This window comes from Crotalus tigris, unplaced genomic scaffold (genome assembly GCF_016545835.1).
Source record: "Crotalus tigris isolate CLP2741 ecotype Arizona unplaced genomic scaffold, ASM1654583v1 scf7180000020815.588926, whole genome shotgun sequence".
NCBI classification, from domain to species: domain Eukaryota; kingdom Metazoa; phylum Chordata; class Lepidosauria; order Squamata; family Viperidae; genus Crotalus; species Crotalus tigris.
This window is the reverse complement of record NW_024098197.1, coordinates 147351-172578: the sequence shown is the minus strand read 5'-3', so window position 1 is coordinate 172578 and position 25228 is coordinate 147351. Positions and strand designations below refer to the sequence as shown.

Genomic DNA, 25228 nt, shown 5'->3' with positions numbered 1-25228 from the left:
AATCTGCAGCCACCAATGAGTCATTCAGAATCTCCATCCTGTTTATACTTTGGTTGGTGTCAAGTCTAAATTCCATTGGCTTGCTATAAATCAATCTGCCCCATTCTCATAATAAGAGAGCAAATGAGAGTCAACAACCTGGGTGATTTCGGTCAAGGAAACAACTCTTGCGATATCAACAGTGAGTGATTCACTCCCCAGAGTTCATCAAGTTGCTCAATGTTTTAGACAAAGACAATGTTTTAGATGTTTTATACGGCCAACCACATTGTTTGAAGGTGTGTCTCACACGGTCTATTTTGAATGCATTTATGGAGCCCTCGTCTTCTTCTTAGGCAATGGGACTATGCTCTTCCCTACTAGAAAGTGGACATTTTGGGAACAACTGCCAGAAGGAAAAAGAAGAACCAGGACAAGGAAAGGGGCTCCTGGACAGACTGGCTAACATTCCGTACGTGTAGGGGTATATAATTAGCTAGGTTACGAAGGTTGTTTATCTACCTTTAGTATTTTTATTTTATTTAAAATATTTTAAATTTTATGTCACTTAGAATGCCTTATTTCAGGGATGTCAAACTGCCAGCCCACGGGCCGGATGCGTCATGTGGAAGCCGCGCCCACCCCATTGTCGGCAATGGCCAAACCGGCCTGATACATTGCGCAATGTCACGTGATGTCGCGAGTTTGACATGCCTGCCTTATTTAGACCGTGATGCTTCTGACACAAATAAACAAATCTGCAGTAAGTTTAGCCTACTTACGATAAGAATAACTATGATTTAAGATGCTAGTATCAAAGTAAAAATATAGTACCAAGGCTATTAAGGTCATATAAAGATTTCAAAGTCAACTATGATTACAAATTAAAAAAAATCTAGGTAAGTTATATACTATTTTATGAAACTATGTATTCACTTTTAAAATGGCTAAACTCACTAAAACGCCTAAAACCTATAGGTATTTCAAGCTGAATCTTAATGGTATTGTTGTAGTACTAAGGTGGAGAAAATTAGGTAGAATATAAAACAGATTTAAAGATTAAGTGGGCATTATTTTAATCTTCAAACTGAGAGCCAGTTTCATCTAGTGGTTAAGTCATCAGGACAGAAGAAGTAGATTGTGAGTTCTAGTCCCGTCTTAGCCATGAAAGCCAGCTGGGTGACTTTGGGCCAATCACCAGGAGACGGTGAGTTCTAGTCTTTTCTAAGGCATGAAAGCCGGCTGGGTGACGTTTATTTATTTATTCATGAGACTTATATACCGCTTTAAGTGCAAGCACTCTCTAAGCGGTGTACCCCAGTAAGCAATGTATATATATATATATTTACATTGCCCCCAACAATCTGGGTCCTCATTTTACCTACCCCGGAAGGATGAAAGGCTGAGTCAACCTTGAGCCGGTGAGATTTGAACCGCTGACCTGCTGAACACAGTCAGCTAAAGTGGCCTGCAGTACTGCACTCTAACTGCTGCGCCACCTGCGCTACCTCGTTGGACCAATCACTAGGAGATAGTGAGTTCTAGTCCCACCTTAGGCATGGAAGCTAGCTGGGTGACTTTGGATCATTCTCTTTCAGTCGGGCCCACCTCAAAGGGTTCTTGTTATGGGGTAAATAGGAGGAGGAAGGTGTGTTGGGTATGTTCGTTGCCTTGAGTTATTTGTAAAAATGATTAAGGTAAGATACAAACAAAGAAACAAATAGCATTCATGAGTTGGTTTCCTAGCCTGGTCTACTGAAAGATTAATTTTTCCCAAAAAGAGAGCTTTTTTTCTTTTCCCTTGTTCCCTTGCTAATACAACCCCTTCATTCTTCTTTTGTTGCCCCTCAACTGTCTGTCAGGAAGGTGTCAACAAAACTGCCTTTTTTTTTTTTTTTTTTTTGCAGAGGTGCCATTTCCCAAAGCCTCCAAAGCTACAAAACACATCTACAAAATTTAGCTCGTTGTCCATGTGGCTCTTAAACCCTGCCCAGCTGTCCCAGTCACAAAACGTGAGCCAAAATTGTTGAGCCCTAATCCTGAGCATCACTCTGCATCACCACATAGGCACACTGAGTTGGCCTTGAAGACTGGATGTATATACATACATACATACATACATACACACATACATACATACATATACATTAACATTCAGCATCATTAACCAGCTTTGGTTAATGATGCTGAAACCTTTGCTCTGTGAAACAGGTACTTTCCCACTGAGTATGTTTTTCCCAGAAGAAGGAGCTGGTTCAGTAAGTAAGGATATAATTGAAGATAAAAAGGAGAAGGATGGAACTATGGATGAAGATGAACAATGGAAAAACTTGCTTTCTGATAAGAATAGAATAGAATAGAATAGAATAGAATAGAATAGAATAGAATAGAATAGAATAATCTGTGCATGAATTGCATTTTGCACTTCCTTCCTTCCTTCCCTCCCTCCCTCGCTTCCTTCCTTTCTTCCTTCCTCCCTTTCTTCCTCCTTCCCTCCCTCCCTTCCTTCCGCAACTGATTCCCCCACCCCATGGCATACAGAAGTCAGCATGCGGAAAGACACACTTATTATTTGCATTTTGCACTTTCGGCTGACGTGATGAGGATTCATTCTGACAAGATCGTAGGGAACCCGAGGCCTCTCGTGGTGGAGCACCGTTTCTGCTTTCCCCTTCGTCTGTCGCAGACAGCTCAGCTCATCCTTATTTGACTTTAATCACCTTATCTCCTTGTCTTGATACAAAAGAGCCAGGTCCCTTTTAAATCTAATTATTTATTTTTAATTTTTTCTCTCTCTCTTTTGCCTCTACTGCCCTGGCTGGGTTGGTTCCCATAGCAACCCCGTGCAGAGAGTGGCTTTGCTAGTCTCTAGCATTTGCAATTTCTATGGAAGGTTTTTCAGCTGTGGCTTTCTCTGATCTGGGCAGGGAATGAGAGAGAAAGAGGTGGATTTGTTTGCATCTCTGCCAATTTGGGGAGGGGAAAGTCTTTGATGCTTCCAGAAGATATTTATTTATTATTTTCCTTTTTAGAATTTATATAGCTGGCCCACCTGATTAGTAGCAGTAGATAAAGCACAGACAGAGACAAAAATAAAAGCAAAGCAAGATAACGGTCTCAGTTAAAAATCTATCAAACATTGAGAGGCAATTAAAGGCACACCTTCCTCGCTTCCTCTAGATGGGAATTCTGATTATCCCAGAATCAACCCTAGGATTTATTTTTTTTTAATGCCCTTTATAGAAACAACTAGCTCTGTTTCCTTCTTTGAGGCTGCTAAGCAGAAGAGAAGCAAAAATTAATGGTAGGTTTTCTTCAGCTGATTTCCCAGGATGTATCAAAGTCTGTCACGCAGGAGAAGAGTGATTCCTTTATTTATTCAGAAGAGGCTCTTCAAACTTGGCCCTTTTATGACTTGTGGACTTCAACTCCCAGAATTCCTCAACCGGCGTGCCTGGCTGAGGAATTCTGGGAGTTGAAGTCCACAAGTCATAAAAGGGCCAAGTTTGAAGACCCCTGATTTAGAAAATGCATACGGCTGCCCAACTCAGTCACAATGACTCAGGCCACATGGCTGAAATAAAATCCTAAATATAGTACAAAAGCCAATAAACCCCCCACTCCCCTGATGGCAACAATCAAATCACTCCTTGATGGGCTCCGTATCATTCTGGAATCCCCACACCACTGGCAAAATCTTGTTTTCAGGGCCTTGCAAAACAGTGCCAAAATGGGGAACCCAGTCTTATCTCTGCAGGGATGATGTTCCACAAGGAGGGAGCCACCATGGAGAAAGTCTTGGTCCCATCAGACGGACCTCTTTAGGAGGGAGACTTGTAACATTCAGAGCCGTGGTGTCCCAGTGGTTAGAATGCAGTACCGCAGGCTACTTCTGCTGACTGCCAGCTACCAGCACTTCAGCAGTTCAATTCTCACTGGCTCAAGGTTGTCTCAGCTTTCCATCCTTCCCAGGTCGGTAAAATGAGGACCCGGATTATGGGGGGCAATAGGCTGACTCTATAAACTGCTTAGAGTGGGCTATAAAGCACTATGGGGCAGTATATAAGTCTAAGTGCTATTGCTATCTTGCCTTTCTTCCTTCCCATGGTGGCGCAGTGGCGGTGCATGGTGGTGCAATTCAGTATTGCAGGCTTGACTTGCAGTTCAATCCAGACCGGCTCAAGGTTGACTCAGCCTTCCATCCTTCCGAGGTCGGTAAAATAAGGACCCAGATTGTTGGGAGCTGACTCTGTAAATGGGTTAGAGAAGGCTGAAAAGCACTATGAAGCAGTATATAAGTCTAAGTGTTATTGCTATTGCTATGCTAAGTGTCAAGGACCAACACTTTTTAAAGGCAGCAATTCCAGGCTTCATCCTTGGCAAAGACAACCAAAGTTTTCCTTTCACTGCTTGACATTAATATCCTCTGATAAGGAATGGGCAAGGTCTGGGTCCAAATGTTTGGAAACACACTCAATCTGCAAATACGTGGTTTGAGGGACCAACTGGCTGGTGTGAAACAGCTGTCTACAGTTCTGTGCCCTTGCACTTGTGTTGAGCTGAGTGTAAATACACTGTTATGGCAGGGATGGATCCCCAGCTATGGAAACTGTGGTACTGAAGCTGGAAATTTACTCTCTGGTTCCATACATCCAGGAAAATCAACTTGAGCCTTGTGACTTAGGTGGAAGACATCCAGGTTTTCATCCTTATTTCTTTATTTTATTTAGGTATCAAATTTGGAAACTGAGCATCTCACTCACAGAGACACCCTTCACCCTGTCTTCATGTTGCAGAGATTGTCTGGCTTGCCTTTGCTGTCTCTGTTCCATGACAAATGGCTGGGAGTCAATTTTTGTCATATCCTGTCCAGATTCTAAGCAGATCTATAAAATGCATCAGTGGAATTAGAGGTAAACACAAGGGACTGTGGAAGGGAATCAAATTTTAAAAAAGAACATCAAGCACATTGTGTCAAGACTGTGTTTCTGGCCTCTTCTTGAGTCCAGGTGGTCCTCAGTTTACAACCATTCATTTAGGAACTGTTTGAAGTTACAAACACACTGGAGAAAAAAGTGATTTACAGCTGACCCTCTGTCTTATGATCATCGCAGCATCCTCATAGTCAGGTGATCAAATTCAGCCTACTCCAACAAAACCACCCAAGGAGCCTTGCGCACACACCCTCCAGGTCATGAACCCCAACAGCACTCAAACTTGATGGTAGGAAGGGCAAAAACCACAACACAGAGTTGGAGAAAGGCGCAGTGTGGGCCTGCAAAAAAGATGGCTTGGCTTGGCTTGGCTTGGCTTGGCTTGGCTTGGATTCGACTGGATTGGATTTGATTAGCTTGGATTCGATTGGCTTGGCTTGGCTCGGATTGGCTTGCTTTCCTCCCCAATCTCTTCTCCTCGCCAACCACATTACTTCCCAGAACAACCTGCTGGTAGAGTAACGGTTTCCATCTCACTCTCGCTGGTGCAGGTTTCCTAGAAAGCCCCGCTTCCCCACCCAGCAGGAGAAAGGCGCGCAGGCGACGGGCAACCAGGCGCATCCGAGTTTGCGCGCGGCGCGCAGCAGCCGTTTCGCCCCTGCGCTGGCAAGGCAAGGGAGCCGCGGGTTCAGCGGTGGGGGCGTGCCTGCTTTTGCCAAGGACAAATCTGCGCATGCTTCTACGGGGCGGGGGCTTCCTCTACCCCCCACCCCACCCTCCAGTAGGCTGCTCCGGTCCAACCTCTCCGCGCTCGTCTTCGCGCAGCGCCAGGCGTCGGAGGTCGGACCGAGCGGCGCGCTGGAGCAGCGAAGGGCGCTGAGCCCCTTCCCGCAACGAGAAAAGCCGAGCCGCCTCCCCCGGGGAAAGGGATCGGGGCTTCGTGCCCATCAGGCGCGGCGCCGGAGCCCTGGAGGAACGGCTGCTGCCCAGTTGGACCCGGAGGCGCCCGCGCCCTCGCCCGCGGAGGGAGTCTCGCAGGTGGCGCTCTCCGTGGTGCTGAATCGCGCCCCGTCACCGGCGGCCGGGGTTGCGAGCGCCCCTACGGCTCTCTAAAGGCGCCGGGCTCCTAGCTAATCCGCTCTTCCCCGGGTCGAACCCGGCGCTGCCTCACGAAGCCAGCCCAGCCCAGCCCTACCCAGACTGCCTTGGCTCTCCCGTTGAGCAGCCCCCCGGAGGAACCCGTCGCCCAGTTCCGTGGGAATCATGGCTGCGCTGACAAAGGTTGCCTACGCCTCGACTCTGCTGGCGGCGCTTTGGGGTAGGTGCCGGGGGGGGGGTCTCCCGCCTGAACAATGGGAACCCGAGTGGAAAGACGGGGCGCGGTGGGGAGGGGTCAAGGGCAAGCTGGATTTGGCAGGGCAAAGCAGGACCCTGTGCAAGGGAGGAGCGGCGGTCGGGAGGCACGATCTGGTGGCTTCCACCGGCGCTCCTCGGGGAGAGAGAGGCTGCCATGGAGAGAAGCGCGGCTTGTAATTAAAAGCAGCCTGTTGTTGTTTGTGGCGGATTTCTCAGCTGGAAATCGCGCCGGGCGGTTTGCTTTGGCATGTGAAGGTTGTAACGGAGAAGGAAGGAAGGAAGGAAGGAAGGAAGGAAGGGAGGGAGGGAGGGAGGGAGGGAGGGAGGAAGGAAGGAAGGAAGGAAGGAAGGAAGGAAGGAAGGAAGGAAGGGATCCGCCTCAGAGAGTTTCAACGCTTTTTCTAAAGCAGCAATGCCGCCTCCTTTAAGAGTTTTAATCCCTCTCCTTCCAATAGTGGTTTAGACATCTTGGGTATTTTCTTCCTCCCACAACTAGCTTTCTGTGTTAAAATCTCCCCACCCTGTACAAAAATGTGCTTTTTCTAGTCCTGGAGAACTCAAATAGTTTTACTAAAAAGTATTTTGGTTTGGTTTGGCTTGCCAGCTCACAGTGGCTAATGTTAGATTTGGTAGTGCTAAACTTCACAAGGGGATGCTGGTCTGTAAAGAAATCCAACCCAAAAGCACAAACCCCCTCCCCAAACAAAACCCCACCCTAGCTTGGGTCTGAGTCCATTCCAGGTAACACGAGGGTTCGTTTCTAGGAAAGGGACCCTAGACTAATGACTCTAGCCTCCACCCCAATTTTGAGTATGTGCCATCAAGGTTGGTGTCAATTCTTAGCAAGCCAGCTTGGTCTAGTGGTGAACGCACCAGGCTACAAAACAGGAGACAGTGAGTTCTAGTCCTACCTTAGCATAAAAGCTGGCTGGGTGACTTTGGGCCAATCACCAGGAGATGGTGAGTTCTAGTTTTGGGTGACTGAACCAGTCATTCTGTCTCAGCTAACTCACAATGTGGTTGTTGTGGGAAAAGAAAGGAGAAAGGAGATTAGACATCTTCACCACCTTGAGTTACTTATTGAGTGTTAAGGCAAGATAAAAATCAAATAAATAAATAATCCCCCTAGTACCTGCCCATTTTGATGTCCTGATCTTCTTCCCTTCCCCCATGCTCTTTGCTTTTCCTTCTAGCTCAATCACCCCACCTTTTGAGGGACTAGGAATGGAAAAGGCCATTTGTCTTCCTTTTTGTTTCGAATCTGACAGTTTCACACAGGTTTCTTGAGGATAGGGAAAAGATAGATTTAACAGTCCCTCCCCTTTTGTTCTCTTCCTCTTCTCCCCCTCCTCCTTGCCTCTCTCCAGCCATCTCTTTTCCTTTTCAAGCAGCGGCTTGAACAAGATGGCACTCACTGCCCGGAGGGTCCCAACAATAACTGTGGCCACACTTGAACCCGTTGACCTCAAAATGCTGAGCTACAAAATCACAAATCCTGCCCTGAATTGCCACAGGGCCTGCAATAATAAAGCAAAGCATAAAAAGCAACCTCAATTCCACTCCCTATGAAAGGGGCTTAAAAAAAAAACAATGACTGTATACCACCCATATCTCTTCTGCGTTCTGATTTTATATTGTCTGCTCAAATGTCACATCCCCAATCATTAGGAGAGAGCTGAAAAGTTGTCAAGCAACTTTTCTGCTTGAAAAGGGCAGGGATTGGGCAGCTTGCAGAAGGAAAAGGTGTTGCAAATGGAGATACGGGCCACTATTATTAAAACACAGAGTGGTGTGAATCACTTTGGACCTAGAAAGGCCCACTGGGAGATTAACCTAGAAGCCTCTATAAATCTTTGTCCTCAATCTGTGGAAAGCAACCGAAAGACACTGTTCTGCCGAGATTTGGAAGCTCTTGAACCTGAGATTTAATAGAGTTTAACACTGTTCATATGACCAGCCATGGAAGACAGAGCAACTTTTTTCTGATCTGGTCTGTCTTGGGTTTCATCTTACATAATCACTAGCCAACATGCTAACTAGGTTGCTGGAATTCCACACATATGAAGAGATGCACTGGGGGAAGGTGTGATGATTCAGCCATTTCTCTAAACTGACAAACTTATTTTGAATGTTGTTTTTATCTTCTAGATTATTAGGTGTTCCACCAAGATTTGTACTAGTAGTGGGTGTGATAATTATTTCCTTCTTTAGCAAAGTTATGAATGAAATATAGAGGGGTATGAGACTCAGGGCTGAAGCTTGAAGTGTCTTTTTCCAGGTCTGATGAGGAATCATTGATGAGCTGTCTCTTGAGTTGGGTTGAATTGACTGATGACGTTACCTAGTTGGGTAATGAAATGTCTGCAAGAAAACAACCCAGTTCAGAGGACCCCACTGTCTCTTGAGTAGAGTTTTCAATTCAACCATGGATATCCCTAATAGGCAGCCATCCAGTTCATATTTCTCTACTTTGGTAATCAAAATTTTAATGATCTATCAAATCAAATGGTTTGTTGAAGTCAAGATATATTATGTCCATACCATTCCTCTAGATCAGGCAGATGACACTTCAGGGAGATTTTTAAAAATCCTACACAGAAATCCCCTTTAGTATAAATAAAACTCTAAAACAATCTGACATTTTCCAGCTCAGGAAAATCTCAATTTTGTTTCTTCCATTCCATGTGTCTGGGGGATACAGCCAGTGCTTTTTTTATTTAAAAAAAAAAAAAAAAGATGCCAGAACTCACACACGTTATACAACCTGCCTTGCCTACCCTACAAAGTTCCATCCAAAAATGGTGCCAGAACTCCATTCTGGGCATTCTATGACGAAAAAAGCCCTGGATACAGCTGCATAGTTTATACCAGACAAAGATCTGTCACTCTTGGAGGCTGGATGTAACATGTACCGACTGTTCGTCCATAAGAAAGAAAGTCCAAATAGTTAAAAATAGCAGCATTTCTCCCCCCAAAATATACTATGCTGGATCAAACCAGTTTCCTCTATAGTTGAGCATTTGGTTCCAATAGTTCGTACGAAGAAAATGGGGGGAGGGGGGGAACCCACTTACATGTCTCTGAAAAGTAGCACTGTCTTGTTTTGTTCAGTACCGGAGACAGCTTTCATGACATTTTCTAAACCATAAAATTTACTCCAGTTAGTCATGAACTCATAGAATCTTGTAGCCATTCAAACTTTGGGTGCTCTCTGAATGTGGTTCTTTTCTTGCAGATATTTCATTATTCAATTAGGTAATAATCGTCAGTGCTAGAAGGAACTAGAACAGGGCTTTTCAACCTTTTCACCCATTGTACCACTTTTAGGATATGGCAATATCCGAGTACCACCAGTCGCCTAGCAAGGTGTCAAAAACCTGTGGACCAAAAAAAAAAAAAAAAGTGATGAAGTACAGATAGTTCTTGACTTACAACAGTTTGCTTAGTGACTGTTCAAAGTTACAATGGCACTGAAAAAAGTGCCCCCCAAGCCACAGTCGAGCAAGACACCTGCCTGCCCATCCGGCGGCGCTCTTCCTCCTGTCCTAGGTTTTCATTGTTGTGAGCATTTCTGTTGAGGATTGGCAGCGGGGGTGGGGTGGGGGGTGCTTGGTTTTTATTCCCCCCCATCTGCTGGGTGGTTGCAGCAGGTTTGGTCACTTCACATGAAACTGGGACACTGTGACCGTCATAAATATGAATCAGTTGCCAAGCATCTGAATGTAAATCACTAAGACCCTGGAGATGCTGCAACATTCCAGCTGATCGGCGCTTCTTCTGGGCTCAGCAGAAGCATCAGGATCAGCACCGAGCTCCCGCTGGAGCCTGGCGCTGATCACGGCACTTCCGCTGAGCCCTGACAGCCCTGCAGCTCCAGCCATCTCTCGCTCAGGCTTGTGCGGTGCTGCCACTGGTTCAGTTCATTCCCTCTCCCGCTACCACTTTTCTAGAATGGTCGCGTACCACCTGCCAGGTGCCAATGTACCACAAGTGGTACCCGTACCACTGGTTGAAAAGCCCTGAACTAGAAGCATTGCTGATGTTACCTAGTTGGTTAATGAAATGTCTGCAAAAACAAAACAAAACAAAACAACCAAGCTCAGAAAGCACCAAAGACCCCACAATTTGACCCTGAGCTATAAACATTCTCTTCTGTTGGTACCGTCAAATTTTGATGAACTGAAAACTAGGGTTCAAATTAAGTCTTCTGCAGCAATTAAACAAACATGCCGAGAACGAATTTGAGCGTTTCCAAAACAAAGGACAGACGATAACAGAGTGTCTGCTCTGTAGAGCCGGTAAAGGAAACATGGGCAAGAGTTTGGAAACTGAATCTATAAATAGGATTTGTCCTTGAAAAAAATCGGTTGCTAGAGTGATTTATAACTTTTCAACAATAAAAAATAACTCGTTAGAAGCTCTCCGGTTGTCCAAAGATTGCCTATTTGATCCCAGTCCTCCCATACCAGATGAAAAGGATAGATCAGCAATTTCTGTAGGAACCTGTCCTTCCCTTAGGATATATGTTCCATAGTTTACTCACTATGAGCAGAATCAAAGCTATCAATTCTGAACTCCTGTTATTCAACATCCCCAAATGAGTCCATTGGTTCTGAAGGAGATCCAGCCAATTCTGTCGAAAATTGGTGCTTAGTATGGATTATGGTCTAGGATCATCTGGGGAAAGGCAACTTTTCCAATCTTAGTTTTTAATCCTTCTTCAAGAACGCCAACAGTAAATTAAAATTTTTAGAATAGAATGGAATGGAATGGAATGGAATAGAAAGGGACCTTGGAGGTCTTATAGTCCAGCCCGCTGCTCAAGCAAGAAAACCTATACCATCTCAGACAAGTGACTGTCCAGTCTCTTCCTAACAACCTCCAGTGATGGAGCACCCATGATTTCTGAAGGCAAAGCTGTACCACTGGTTAATTGTCCTCACTGTCAGGAAGTTTCTCCTTAATTCCAGGTTGCTTCTCTTTTTGATTAGTTTCCAACCATTGTTTCTTGTCCTGCCCTCTGGTGCTTTGGTGAATAACGTGACCCCCTCTTCTTTGTGGCAGCCCCTCAAATACTGGAACATTGCTATCATCTCTCCCCTATTTCTTCTTTTCTTTAGACTAGCCAAACCCAAGTCCTGCAGCCGTTCTTCATATGTTTTAGTCTCCGGGCCTTGGATCATCTTAGTTGCTCTTCTCTGAACTTTTTCCAAGGTCTCAACATCTTTTTTGTAGTATGGCGACCAAAATTGATTGCAGTATTCCAGGTGTGGTCTCACTACTAGGCTATTTATTTATTTACTTTATTCTCATTCAGCGAGAAAGAAACAAGTTGAGTAGCGTGTCATTTCATGTGTCTTGTGCATTGATCTTCCTTTTTCTTTCTTTTCTAACTTGGCAATGGTCACACGTCTTCTCCACCTTCCAACTGACCCTGGGTGGCATCCTTTCCATCATTATCCAGTCGGCATTTGTTCTTCCGTTTGCGTCGAGGTCCCTTCGGAGACAGAGGCCGTGCAAGGATCGCGCATGAAACTCCTGTGCATTTCCTGTATGAAGCGGGAAGAGGTTTCTGCTAACACCTTGGTGAAATGGTTCTACAAGCCCGAAGGAGGGCAAGATGTAGCCGTGAGTGATTACTTCTGTACCTTGAATGTGTGGACCGAGGGAAATGGGCGGGAAAAATGGGAACAGGGTCTCAGAAAGAGTGCAGATTTCAACTCAACATTAGGAGAAATTTCCAAGTTGTAGGAGGATGAATGGGAAGGGAGATCCGATTTAAAATACTTTTATGGGGGTGGGTATTTTGTCCATGGGAGATCCTATAAAGCAGAGGTCCCTAACCTTCTGGGCACCAGGGACCAGAAAAAGGCCTTTCCGTAGATCAGAGAGTGCGTGGTTTTGTGTGCTGCCTGCTTTGTTTGTTTGTGCGGACTGGTTGCTGGCATGCCGTGGCCCTGTACTGGTCCATGGACCGGGGGCTGGGGACCCCTGCTGTAATGATAGGAAATGGCCATGCTAACTGGAAATTAGGATTAGGAGTTTCAGAAAAGAAGACAGAGGGACTGGAATATCTTCTCTCTGAATATAATCACACTTGAAAGGGAATCTCTTTAAAAAGGCGCCCTTGTTTATGGAACCTGATCCATAACAGCAGGGTTTTGTTGCAATACGTTTGCAGGAAAAAGCTACTCCTATTTGCCAGAGGTGTTCTGGCAAAGAGATGGTGGGGGAGGGGGAATATCCAATTTTATAAAGGGTGGATGTGTGATAGTGATCGGAGCCATGAATTAAATCTGAGGAGATTTAGATTTGAATCCATCCTCACCCTTGCAAGCCCGTAGGGCGAGTTTGGGCCAGCCACTCAGTTTGTCAGCTTAAGTCAACATCACAGGATTGTTGCTGTGGATTTTTAAAAAAATGGAGGAAGGAGGGATGTGCATTCTGCCTTAGGGGAAAGACAGGATGTAAATCTAATTTGGCTTTTAGGGGAGGGGGGGTGTTAGAGTATAAAAATAGAGTTGGGTTTATTTCTAGATGGAGGGGACCTATGGCATTCCAGGTGACTTTGATTCCCCCCACCCCCAATATGGATAAAGCAATTACAGTTTCCTTGTCACAGAATATTCCATCTTTCAATCTTTCCTTCCTCTTGTCTAACTCTTTTATCTCTGTGATAAAAAATATTGTAAGAAAATTCAGGAATTACAAAAGCATTTAAACTCTTTAAATATTGCCCAACTATGTGGCTTCATGGATTGATTCCAAATCTCCTCAGGACATCCATAAGTAGTATGGATGTCCTCAGGACATCCATAAGTAGTAGTAATAGTACTAATAATGATGATGATGATGATGATGATACCTGGGGGGAAAAGAACCACTTGGCAAAAGAAAGCAAAGCTAGTACCAATAATAATAGGCATCTTGGGTGCAATCTCAAAACATCTGGAGCATCACTTGAACACCATCAGCATTGACAAATTCACCATCAGTCAATTGCAAAAGGCAGCTTTACTCAGAACAGCTTACATCTTGCGATAATATCTCTTAATACCACAAACATCAATATCTGCTTGTCCCAGATCCTTAGGAAGGATCTGATAGGTAGATAAAAATGTCAGATCCAGTCTGCATATCTGGGGGACTGTATGACAAACAATAATAATTATTTAAGCAACTCTTTCAGAGTAAGAGAAAGAGACTATGAGAAGTCATCAAAGATAAATAGCTGCATCTTGCTTCGGAAAGCTAGCTAGTATATCTCTCCTCTGTTTTGGCAAATGATTACAGATCTCCCAATCCCTTTATTCCTTTAATTAATCCTGTCACAACTAATACTTGGTTGATTTTCCCCCCCCCCCCAAAGCATGTGGACTCTGCAGTTATGTAAAAATGCTAGGAAAAACAATGCAGCTATATCATGCCCAAAGCCTGGAAAAAATATTTTAGTGAATATATGGAGGTGGTGAGTCCTGTTTTATGGAAGTTTCAGAATTCCCTGGATCCAGCGAGCATATGGAATTGACCACTGGTGAGGGCAGCTGCCGTTAACAATTTAATTTCCCAGTTAAGATCTGAGAAAGCTGCTGGAAATAGTTTAATCTCAGATAAAAAAAATAGCATTTCATGATGGGGCTAATCTGAGGCTCACCGTTCACATATTTTAAGCAAATCCCTAGGGATTGTGGGTTGTATTTATCATTTCCCCCCTTTTTTAGAAACAGCAGACGATGACCCAGAAAATTATTGACCAGTAAGCACAATCAGTAATCTTTTGGCTAAGCGCTTATACAGCAACTATAAACTGAGGAATTGCTAGAATATGGTAAACATCTTTTAGACAAGGAACAGATTTGGGAAGGTCAATCAACTGTGGATCATGGCCTTGCATCATTCCGACATTTAACTGAGAAGTATTCCAAAAACACCACCATTTTCTTCTAGGGAGCTTTCCTAGATTAGAAATCAGCATTTGATTCCGTCATCGGACAAAACGATGGGTGAAGTTAGACGCTTCTGCAATTGACTGGCATTTGCTCTTACTTATAGGCATCTGAGATGCCCATCAGTTAGTTTCCAGAAAAGAAGATGCGAAGTTCAAGGACACTTTAAAAAAATGCCACTCTAGCTTACAAAATGAAGTTAGATGACATTTCCTCCTTGATCCACTTTTCTGTAGTTTTTAATGATTAGCATCAAAATAAATTAATTTTCTGCCAATCTCAAAGCAGCTCTGGCCTATAAAACTTTATAGTGTGAAGCACTATGGGGTGGTATACATGAGTCTAAGGGCTATCGCTAAAGCGGTGCCTCCTTTTTCTGGAGCTTTACAGATCTACGAATACAACAATGAGAAACGGGAACTTGAAAGTCCTTTCCAGGGGCGGCTGGAGTGGAACGGAAGTGCAGATATGCAGGACGTTTCCATATCAGTTCTCAACATCTCTCTGAACGATTCAGGGATCTACACCTGCAATGTCACCCGGGAATTCCTCTTTGAGACCCACCACCCCATCTTCACCAGCTCGACACTGATTCATCTCACAGTGGTGGAGGATGGTAGGCTAACACAAGGGGTCCCATCTCCAGACTTTAAGTTAACATCAGTAGCCGAGGTTTATTTTGCAAATACAGGATTACAAGTAGTTGTTCAGTCTCTTCTTAAAAACCTGCAATGTTGGAGCACCAGCAACTTCTGGAGGCTAGCTGTTCCACTGGTTAATTGTTCTCACTGTCAGGGAATTCCTCCTTAGTTCCAGGTTGCTTCTCTCCTTGATTAGTTCTCGTCTGTTGCTTCTTGTCTTATGATCCTTCGGAAAAATACGTCAAACATTAGGTCAAGATTGCAGTAATGATACCAACTGTTCTCTACCACTTCTTTTTTCCTACCCTCCAATGACCCCAGTTTTGCCTTGAGTTGGTGCCACCAATAATTATCCACAATTCATCCACAGCTCAGTTTACTGAGCTATTCCCTGGGAGCAGAATGTTGCGTTCTCTCTCCCACTGTTGTGTGTTGTTCTTTCTGCTTCCTTTTGGCCCACAGCTCTCGCCCCCGCAACATCTTCCCTATGTTCTCTTCCCTCTGCTTTTTTTCCTTCCCAAAATCCCTGTCTGTTTTCTTCTTTTCGTTGTGGTTCTTTCCCCTGCTCTTCAGCAGAACATCTGCGGAAGGGAAAGTAAAAGTACAGAAACAAAGGACAGTCTGATCAGGATGGGTGTAGACATGGCACTCTTCCTCCATTGCAGTATGTTGGCTGAGTGACTCTGCATGTACTTGTGTGAGCTGTGTCCATGTCTCCAGAAGGCACCTACTGTGCATGGGAGGCTACTGAGCAAGTGGGGAGGATAGAAACATTTGGTTTTTTAGGAGACAGTGGCTCTTGGCTTCCTTCCCCTGTTCTAATGGTGATCTGGGATCATTTTTCATGTAGTCACACTCTTGTTTCCCCAAAGATCAGTACTTTAACTGCCTGGGAGGAACTTGTTGATCATAATGTGCATTTCAGATTAGGTTGTGAGAAATGATGGGGACATGATAGCAGTATTCCAATATCTCAGGGGCTGCCATAAAGAAGAGGGAATTAAGCTATTTTCCAAAGCACCTGAAGGCAGGACAAGAAGCAACGGTTGGAAACTAATCAAGGAGAGAAGCAACCTAGAACTAAGGAGAAACTTCCTGACAGTGAGAACAATTAATCAGTGGAACAGCTTGCCTCCAGAAGCATAAATGCTCCAACACTGGAAGTTTTTAAGAAGAGACTGGACAGCCATTTGTCCGAAATGGTGTAGGGTTTCCTGCCCGAGCAGGGGGTTGGACTAGATGACCTCCAAGGTCCCTTCCAACTTTACTACTATTATTATTAAATGTTTTGCCTTCTTCTCTTTCCTAGGTCCTCTAGGAGGACCTAGGGAGAGAAAAGGGAGTCAAGCTATTCTCCAAAGCACCTGAAGGCAGGACAAGAAGCAACAGATGGAAACTAACCAAAGAGAGAAGCAATCTAGAACTAAGGAGAAATATCCTGACAGAGGGAATTAACCAGTGGAACAACCTGCCTCCAGATGCTGTGAATGCTCCAACACTGGAAGTTTTTAAGAAGAGACTGGACAGCCATTTGTCTGAAATGATTTAGGGCAATGGTTCTTAACCTGGGCGATATCGCCCCCCCAGGGGGTGATTTCATTTTTCAGGGGGGTGATGGAACGAAAAGGGGGCAATATGGGGGCGATGGAGCGAGAAGTTTTGGGGACACTTTTGAGGCTTTTTCGTATAGTGAATTGTTGTATATCTGTCATACAAAAACATCAGATTGCTCGCTATTAGTGGATTGAATTGCGTTTTCAAATGTTCCTCCAACTAGCTTCAGTACAGAACGCCGTACCTATGTGAATACGCATCGCTTATCTTCATGTGCGTTGGGCAGCAGCCTCTACCCATACTGTGGCATGCCATTAGCCAGAATATGGGAGATACGGGGAAAAGACTGGAAATAAATTATTTGCATCGATATGTCCTGATTGACAATTTTAAAGAAAACAAAAAAAGGGTTTGCATAAATTGAAGAATTATTTCCTATGTTGTGATTGAGAGGTTATGTTCAGGGAGGGGGGGCGATGACAACTTCCTTATTGGCTCAAGGGGGCGATTCGTTCAAAAAGGTTAAGAACCACTGATTTAGGGTATAGGTATAGGAGGCCTAGATGACCTCCAAGGTCCCTTCTAACATTATTATTATTGTTGTTGTTGTTGTTGTTGTTGTTGTTGTTGTCTAGCTTTTTATTCTGGTAGAACAATGGCTCATACATTACAATAACAGTAACAACAGCTACAGGTAGTCCTTGACTTATGACCACAGTTGAGATTGAAACTCCTGTCACTAAGCAGTGCAGTTGCTATGTGAGTTGTGCCCAAATTTATTACCTTTTTTTTGCTGCGGCTGTTAAGTGAATCACACAGTCATTAAGGAAATCTGGCTTCCCCCTTTGACTTTGCTTGTCAGAAGCCCCCTAGGGAGGTTGCGGATTGTGACCCTGTGGCCACTGTAAATGCATGCCAGTTGCCAAACACCCAAAGTTTGTTCCTTGTTTTTGATCATCCAAGACACTGCAATGGTCATAAATAAAGGGCCGGTTATTAAGTCACATTTTTCAGCCCTATCATAACTTCAAACGGTCATTAAACAGATGGTTGAAGGTCCAAGATTATCTCTGTGGCTATAACTCTTAGTGAAACCTAGACTGTCAAAACAAATCTTGATCTTGTCTTGCAGAAGTAATAATAATAATAATAATAATAATAATAATAATAATAATAACAACAACAACAACCACTTGAACACCAGTAGCGAATTTGTCAATGCCAATGGTGTTCAAGTGGTGCAATCCCAAAACAACTGGAGCACCACTTGAACACCATTGGCATTGACAAATTCGCTATTAGTCAATTGCAAAAGGCAGCCTTACTAGGAACTGCTTCCATCCTGCAACGATATCTGTAATACCATCAAACATCCACATCTGCCTATCCCAGGTCCTGGGTAAGGACGCGATAGGTAGACAAAATGCCAAATCCAGTCTGAACATCTGGCTGACTGTGCGATGATCCATAATAATACTAATAATAATAATAATAATAATAATAATAATAATAAATAATGAATCACGCCCTTCATCCACGCAGTGACATTGATAGACTTTATCTACCAAGGCAAATAGGTGGGCGTGGAATGCTACAAGTACATCAGATGGTTGAAGAAGAAAAAATGGCTTTGGAAGAATATCTGAAGAACAATGATGAAGATGCACTGAAATTAATATATCAGGAAGGCTTACTGACTACTGGAGAGACCAAAACTGGCCTACAAGAAAGACCAAATGAAGAACAGAATAGAGGCATGGGAAGACAAAGCACTACATGGCCAATACATGAAAAAAATAGCTGGAAAGCAGATAATAATAAGACCTGGCAATGGCTAAGAGCAGGAAAATTGAAGAAAGAGACCGAGGGACTAATTCTGGCTGCACAAGACCAAGCCTTAAGGACAAATGCATACAAAGTCAAAATTGAGAAGACAGCAACAGACAGTAAGTGCCGCCTATGCAAAGAAGCTGAAGAAACAGTGGACCACTTGGTAAGCTGTTGCAAGAAGATTGCACAAACTGATTACAAGCAGCGGCATGACAAAGTAGCAACAATGGTGCATTGGAAGATCTGCAAAAAATATCATTTGCCTGTAAGCAAAAACTGGTGGGATCATAAAATAGAGAAAGTCATAAAAATGATAAAATTAAACTGCTCTGGGACTTCAGAATTCAAACAGACAAGCACCTGCAACATAACACCCCAGACTTAACAATTGTCGATAAGAAAGACAAAAAAGTCTGGATAGTGGACGTGGCAGTGCCTGGAGATAGCAGAATAGAAGAGAAAGAACTGGAGAAGATAACAAAATACAAAGACCTACAAATAGAAATAGAAAGACTGTGGCAAAAGCAAGCAAGGGTAGTACCAATAGTCATAGGCTCCTTGGGCGCAATCCCAAAACAACTGGAGCACCACTTGAACACCATTGGCATTGACAAATTTGCTATTAGTCAATTGCAAAAGGCGGCCTTATTAGGAACTGCTTCCATCCTGCGACGATACCTGTAATACCATCAAACATCCACATCTGCCTATCCCAGGTCCTGTGTAAGGACTCGATAGGTAGACAAAATGCCAAATCCAGTCTGAACATCTGGCTGACTGTGCGATGATCCATAATAATAATAATAATAATAATAATAATAATAATAATAATAATAATATCCACATCTGCCTATCCCAGGTCCTGGGTAAGGACTCGATAGGTAGACAAAATGCCAAATCCAGTCTGAACATCTGGCTGACTGTGCGATGATCCATAATAATAATAATAAAGTTAGAAGGGACCTGGAGGTAGGTTGTTCCACTGGTTAATTGTTCTCACTGTCAGGAAGTTTCTCCTTAGTTTTAGGTTGCCTTTCTCCTTGATTAGTTTCCATCCGTTGCTTCTTGTCCTGCCTTCAGGCGCTTTGGAAAATAGCTTGACTCCCTGTTCTTTGTGGCAACCCCTGAGATACTGGAACACTGCTATCATGTCCCCCTTGTCCTTCTCTTCATTAAACTAGCATACCCAATTCCAGCAACCATTCCTTATATGTTTTAGCCTCCAGACCTCTAATCATCTTTGTTGCTCTTCTCTGTACTTTTTCTAGAGTCTAAAGAAGAGCAACAAAGATGATTAGAGGTGGTTAAAAGTTCAAATGCTCTGAAGCAGTACAATTCAGGAGGGGGACTGGAACCGGTTCTGTTCTGGTTTGCAGCAGCCAACTGCTGAATTGCAACCGTTGGGATGCAGCTTCTCACTTGCAATATGCCCAGAAGTTTTCTAGGTAGCCCCATTTGCTCTATTAAAAAAAAAATATCTGTGCCTGGAAATGCTTACTAAACTTACTGGTCAAGCCAGAAAATCTGCATCCCTCTTTTTTAATTTCACGGAAGATACAGCCAATTAGAGAAGCTCAGGGTTATCCCAGTTCTGCCTGCAAAATTAAGTTCCACAGACTTGATTACATGAAAGGGGTTTTGCTCATATGGATCAATCCTGGAATTATCTCCCCCCCCCTCTTTTTTTTAAATCTCCTCTACAGCTGGAAAAGATGTAACCTCTTTCATCTCTGCAATAATGATGTATATTCTCTTGGTCTTCCTCACATTGTGGCTCCTGATTGAGATGATTTACTGCTACCGAAAAGTCTCCAAAGCAGAGGAGACCGCCCAGGAAAATGCGTGAGTTTGGAAAAGCTGGGCATCCTGGGAAGCAAAAAGAAGAAGAAGAAGAAGAAGAAAGTAAAACTGCATTTCAGCAGCAGGGGGAAAAACAGAAAAGTGGCTCAGGCTGACTTAGCTGAGGTCAACCTACAGTATAATCAGAGTTCAGATCCTTTGTAAGATGTACCTGTTTCTCTACTGCAGCCAGAAAGAGAAGAACAAACCACAGAGTTGGTTCATTGCAATAAGCAAGGACATATATTCAATTTTGCAGCTACTAAGCTACTCAGATTGTTGGCCGAGCAGGTACAAAAATAGCCAGGGAAATGACTAAATCAGTCAACAGGAGTGTTGATTTACCACCAACTTATCAAGTATTTAGGAAGCGAGGGCTTGCTAGCACAAGGAAACAACAACCAATGACTTAATAGGTGGCCATTAACACCCCAATCAACAATCAAAAAGCCACACAACTAGGCACCATATAAATACCACCCAGAGAATAGCCCAAGCACACACTCTGCTAGAGAGATAGTCCCTCAGGATGGGCTCCAGCATGAATCAGAAAGCTCGGAAAACTAAACCCCTGGTCCCAGTGACGAATCCAGATTGGATCCTGCAAACACTACAGAGTATCCAACAGGCCTAGTCCCAAGTCCCAATGGTGCCTACCAAACTGCAACCAAACCTTCAGTTGCACCACTGAGGGTGCCATCTTGATTTTTGTGATCATAACTTACGGATACTCCTGACAAAGCAGGGGGGGGGGAAGAAGCACAGAGAGAAACAAGGCCATCCAGAAAGGGGGTGGGGAGAGGGCCTGAAACAGCAGTCTCACCTAATCTGCTAGAGATAAAATTCTGGATCTTTGCATGCCAGATTTTTGCTTTATCCATTCTTAATAAAGGTAGCACATTTTATTCCATTAGATAAAGTACATGGCTACCCATCTTATACAACATAACCTTGGGCAGCTCACCAATGACAGTAAAAACAATAAAACCAGTGAACACTTTTTAAAAAATCCATAACTCCTTCACCACACTAGATTCTAGGTAATCCAATGAACACATCTACATAGTTGCTTTGACAAAGCTATACCACTAGAATTTTTCCTAGAATTTTTTCCCAACTAGCTAATACTCTGGGTATTTTTTGATGGTCTCCTATCCACCTCGGTCTTTGCTTAGCTCTTTGAAACCAAGTTTATCTAGATCAGTATTTTCCAACCTTGGCTGATTGAGTGGAGTTCAACTCCCAGAATTCTCAGCAATGGCTATTGTTGGCTCTAGAATTCTGGGAACTGAAGCCCACATGGTTGGAAATTGTCATGGTTGAGAAATCCTAACCTAGATGATGCTACCGAGCTGGTCTCAATCGGTGGGGCTCTCCTTAAATGCACACTTGAGTATTTAGGGTTCTTCTGCAAATAACACCATTTTTGCTCCCTAGTACCAACTACCTCGCCATCCCGTCGGAAAATAAAGAAAACTGTGCTATACCTGTGGAGGAGTAGGAGATGAATTTGCACCAGAGTGCCGTTTGCAACAAAGGTGAGACAACGCTCTACTCACGATAAAGGAGAGATTAGCTCAGGATATTCCATCTAGTAAAAATAAATAAATAAATCCAGATAGCAATAGCAACAGCACTTATTTTATTTATTTTATTTTATTTATGAGACTTATATACCGCTTTAAGTGCAAGCACTCTCTAAGCGGTGTACACCAGTAAGCAATGTGTATGTATGTGTATATATATATATATATATATATATATATATATATATATATATATATATATATATAAATAAAAACAAAAATGCGACTCTTGGGGGTATTCATATTGTCAAAATAATGATCACCAAGAGAATATCTATCAAAAATAGAATTTAATCCACCAAGCTTTCGTCAAATACATTTGACATCGTCAGGGTTAAAAGGCAAACGCCGGGGGAAGTCTTATATACAGTTGTTTAATGCCTGTTTCAAGAGCCGGAAACAGGCATTAAACAACTGTATATAAGACTTCCCCCGGCGTTTGCCTTTTAACCCTGACGATGTCAAATGTATTTGACGAAAGCTTGGTGGATTAAATTCTATTTTTGATAGATATTCTCTTGGTGATCATTATTTTGACAATATATATATATATATATATATATTTACATTGCCCCCAACAATCTGGGTCCTCATTTTACCTACCCCGAAAGGATGGAAGGCTGAGTCAACCCTGAGCCGGTGAGATTTGAACCACTGACCTGCTGAACACAGTCAGCTAAAGTGGCCTGCAGTACTGCACTCTAACTGCTGCGCCACCTCGGCTCATACTTAGACTTATATACCACTTGGCAGAGCTTTACAGCCATCTCTAAGCGGTTTACAGAGTCAGCATATTTGCCCCCAACAATCTGGGTCCTCATTTTAGCAACCTCGAAAGGATGGAAGGCTGCATCAAACCTTGAGCCGATCAAAACTGAACTTTTGGCAGTGGGCAGAGTTAGCCTGCAATACTGCATTCTAACCACTGCACCACCATGGCTCTAAAGAGATACGAGGCATAAAACATCATGTGTGATGCAGAAGACTTAAGAATATAGGAACATGATGCATTTGAAGGGGTTTTTTTTAAATTAAATATTACATATTGAAATCCTTCTAAAATATTTGTTTTTTTATGTTCTGTCCCGCCCATCTCACCTAAATGACCCTTCAAAATTCACACTACTCTTCATTTTTCCTTACGTACACTTGTGAATTCCATTTCACCTAACATCTCCAGTTGATACAACCATTTTCTTTGTTCTGAATGTTACTTTTCACTTTTTAAAAAAAAAAAAAATCCACATTTTTATATGCCCTTTCCGTTAATGTAGGCTTTCCCCCCCCCCCCCAAGAGTAAATAGCTGAATGGATGAAATAAATGGAGGCAACAAATATATAAATAATGCCAGCTACATTGCAGAATCCAGGGATCTGGAACCCGCGAAGGGAACTGGATGTCAGTCCATGGATCCATTCGAAAAAGATGTTGAGTGAATTTCTCCCAACGGCTAATTGTTGCGGTGCTCACAAACCAGGTTTCACAAGTCAGTCTTTACAATGCATCCTGTTTCTTTTCTATTTCAGGAGCCCTGCAGACTCCAGGACTAAGAAATCACTGCAGCCGGATTGAAAGGAATCTCATTCCACGAGGTGGAATCATGAGGCTGTCTAGATTTATTTCCTCCTCCAGGGAGACATCGGTGGCTTCCATCTTGAGCTTAGCAACCGGTTGACTAACTGCCTTCCTTTGAGACAAACTGAGACAGACCAAGAGGTCAGGATGGCACCGTTCATCCCATCGTTGTCCCAGTTTTGTAAATACTAACTGCATCTCTCCCTAAAGTAGATTTTCATTGAGGTCTTTGCCATCTCAGCTGCACCAGGACATTCTCCACCCTGAACCTTCATCTGTCTTCAGTCTGGAATTAATTTAGAGTCCCAGTGTCCCTGTCCCAATGTGGGGCAGTCAGGCAAAGCTAAGAATCAAAAAGTTTGAGCTCATTGTAAACCTACAAGAGAGAAGCAGGAGAAGAACTCAGGAAGCTGGAAATGTTGTGGAGATGACCACAGTAGCCTTGAAACTATCACCATCTAGGCATTAGTTGGAGCAGAAAGCTTCCAGTGATTGCATAATTTTGTTAATTTCCTCCTTGACATGGGCCAAGGTCAATCCAATGCTTGTCCTGAGTGAATTCCAAGTATGAAGAATAAGTTCCTGATCATGCAAGTGATAGGTTTAGGCAAATCTCCAGAGCAAGCTTTTGAAATGATGGTAGCAAAAGCTGACAGAAGAAAGTTCTTCACCGAACACTGATATCTGAAGCAGGCAAGTGGTCACCCTTTGGTGCTTGGGAGGGTCACCACCGTGGCCAAGCAGCCAGATTAGAAGAACGCAAACAAAGTGCAATCTTAGTCAACCTTGGCTTTGTTGAAAGTATAGCAAGGCTGGTGTTCCATTGTCCGGAAATAATTCAGAATTTATGTTTCCTTATTGGCCAGTTTTGGATGAGGGAAATAGCAAGTAGAACTATACTAATATGGATTCCCATCACACACCAGTAGCAGATAAATTTAAGTTTTACAATCTTCTCCTCGTTAACCTTTCTAAAAGGAATTAGCAACCTGGGGCCTTCTCTCAAAGGTGCTTTTATTTTAAAGGCAAGTGGACTTCCTGATTTTTCTTTAAGACGTTTGTGCTTCTCATCCAAGAAGCTTCTTCAGTTCTAGCAGTCAGAACTGAAGAAGCTTTTTGGATGAGAAGCAAAATGTCTTAATGCAGTGGTTCTCAACCTTTTTAATGCCGCGACCCCCAACTGGTCCTAAGTCGAAGACTACTCAACCGGTCATAAGTCGAGGACTACTCAACTGGTGCAGCACCGTTTGCAGAATGGGACTTTTGGCGGGCTCAGCAGGGCAGAGACAGCCTGGACAATTCCTATTGGCTTTTGAAAGCCAATAGAATTAGACTCTATTCAAGAGAGTCTATTCTATTGGCTTTCAAGAGCCAATAGAATAAAAGGGAGTAGCACAGCTAAGGAAAAGTGGGGAAAAAATGGCGGACTGCGTTGTTTGGCGACCCCCGTGAAATGGTCGTTTGACCCCAAATGGGGTCCCGACCCACAGGTTGAGAACCACTGTCTTAACAGAATGAGAACCTCCACAGGCAATGCAGGGCCATCTCCGCTAGATGGCACTCCTAGACTTCTGAAATTCAAGGGATGGGTCTTTTTTTTTTGCTTCCCAAAATGTAGCAGGTTGAAACGGTTCTGAAAGTTGCTTATGAAATTTGGGGCATTTTATATCCTTGAACTTTGCAATGCTGCATGACTCTGGCAGATGGGACCTCCTGAACAGGTTTTCACGAACTTAAATTTGGTGAGAAAATCGATACGGTGAAACCGTGATCAACTAGAATTGACTTATGCGTATATTTTTAAACAATAGAGGAGTTTTTAAGGTTGGGGTGAGGTTTTTTTGGGGGGCGGCTTCCAATATTCAAGAACGAGAGGTAGCTTCTCTACCGTGTTCTATTGCTTTCTCTAGACCAGGGGTATCCAACTTCAGACTTGTGGACTTCAACTCCCAGAATTCCCCATGCTGGCTAGGGGATTCTGGGAGTT

General features: G+C 43.4%; 1 protein-coding gene across 1 annotated transcript; it reads left to right on the top strand.

Moving 5' to 3' along the window:
- The first annotated feature begins 5333 nt into the window (after window positions 1-5333).
- SCN3B (sodium voltage-gated channel beta subunit 3) lies at window positions 5334-24360 on the top strand. The gene is made up of 6 exons (XM_039368532.1): window positions 5334-6231; window positions 11734-11897; window positions 14606-14831; window positions 19944-20082; window positions 21517-21617; window positions 23193-24360. The coding sequence occupies exons 1-5, from the start codon at window positions 6177-6179 to the stop codon at window positions 21578-21580; spliced, it is 648 nt and encodes a 215-aa protein (XP_039224466.1). The 5' UTR covers window positions 5334-6176; the 3' UTR covers window positions 21581-21617; window positions 23193-24360.
- The last annotated feature ends 868 nt before the right edge of the window (window positions 24361-25228 follow it).

What these genes read in the sequence shown, in the direction of transcription:
- SCN3B (XM_039368532.1), top strand. Translation starts at nt 6,177, where the DNA reads ATGGCTGCGCTGACAAAGGTTGCCTACGCCTCGACTCTGCTGGCGGCG. An exon ending in AAGGAGGGCAAGATGTAGCC is followed by an intron (nt 11,898 to 14,605) that starts GTGAGTGATTAC and finishes GGAGCTTTACAG; the next exon opens with ATCTACGAATACAACAATGA. An exon ending in TCTCACAGTGGTGGAGGATG is followed by an intron (nt 14,832 to 19,943) that starts GTAGGCTAACAC and finishes TCTCCTCTACAG; the next exon opens with CTGGAAAAGATGTAACCTCT.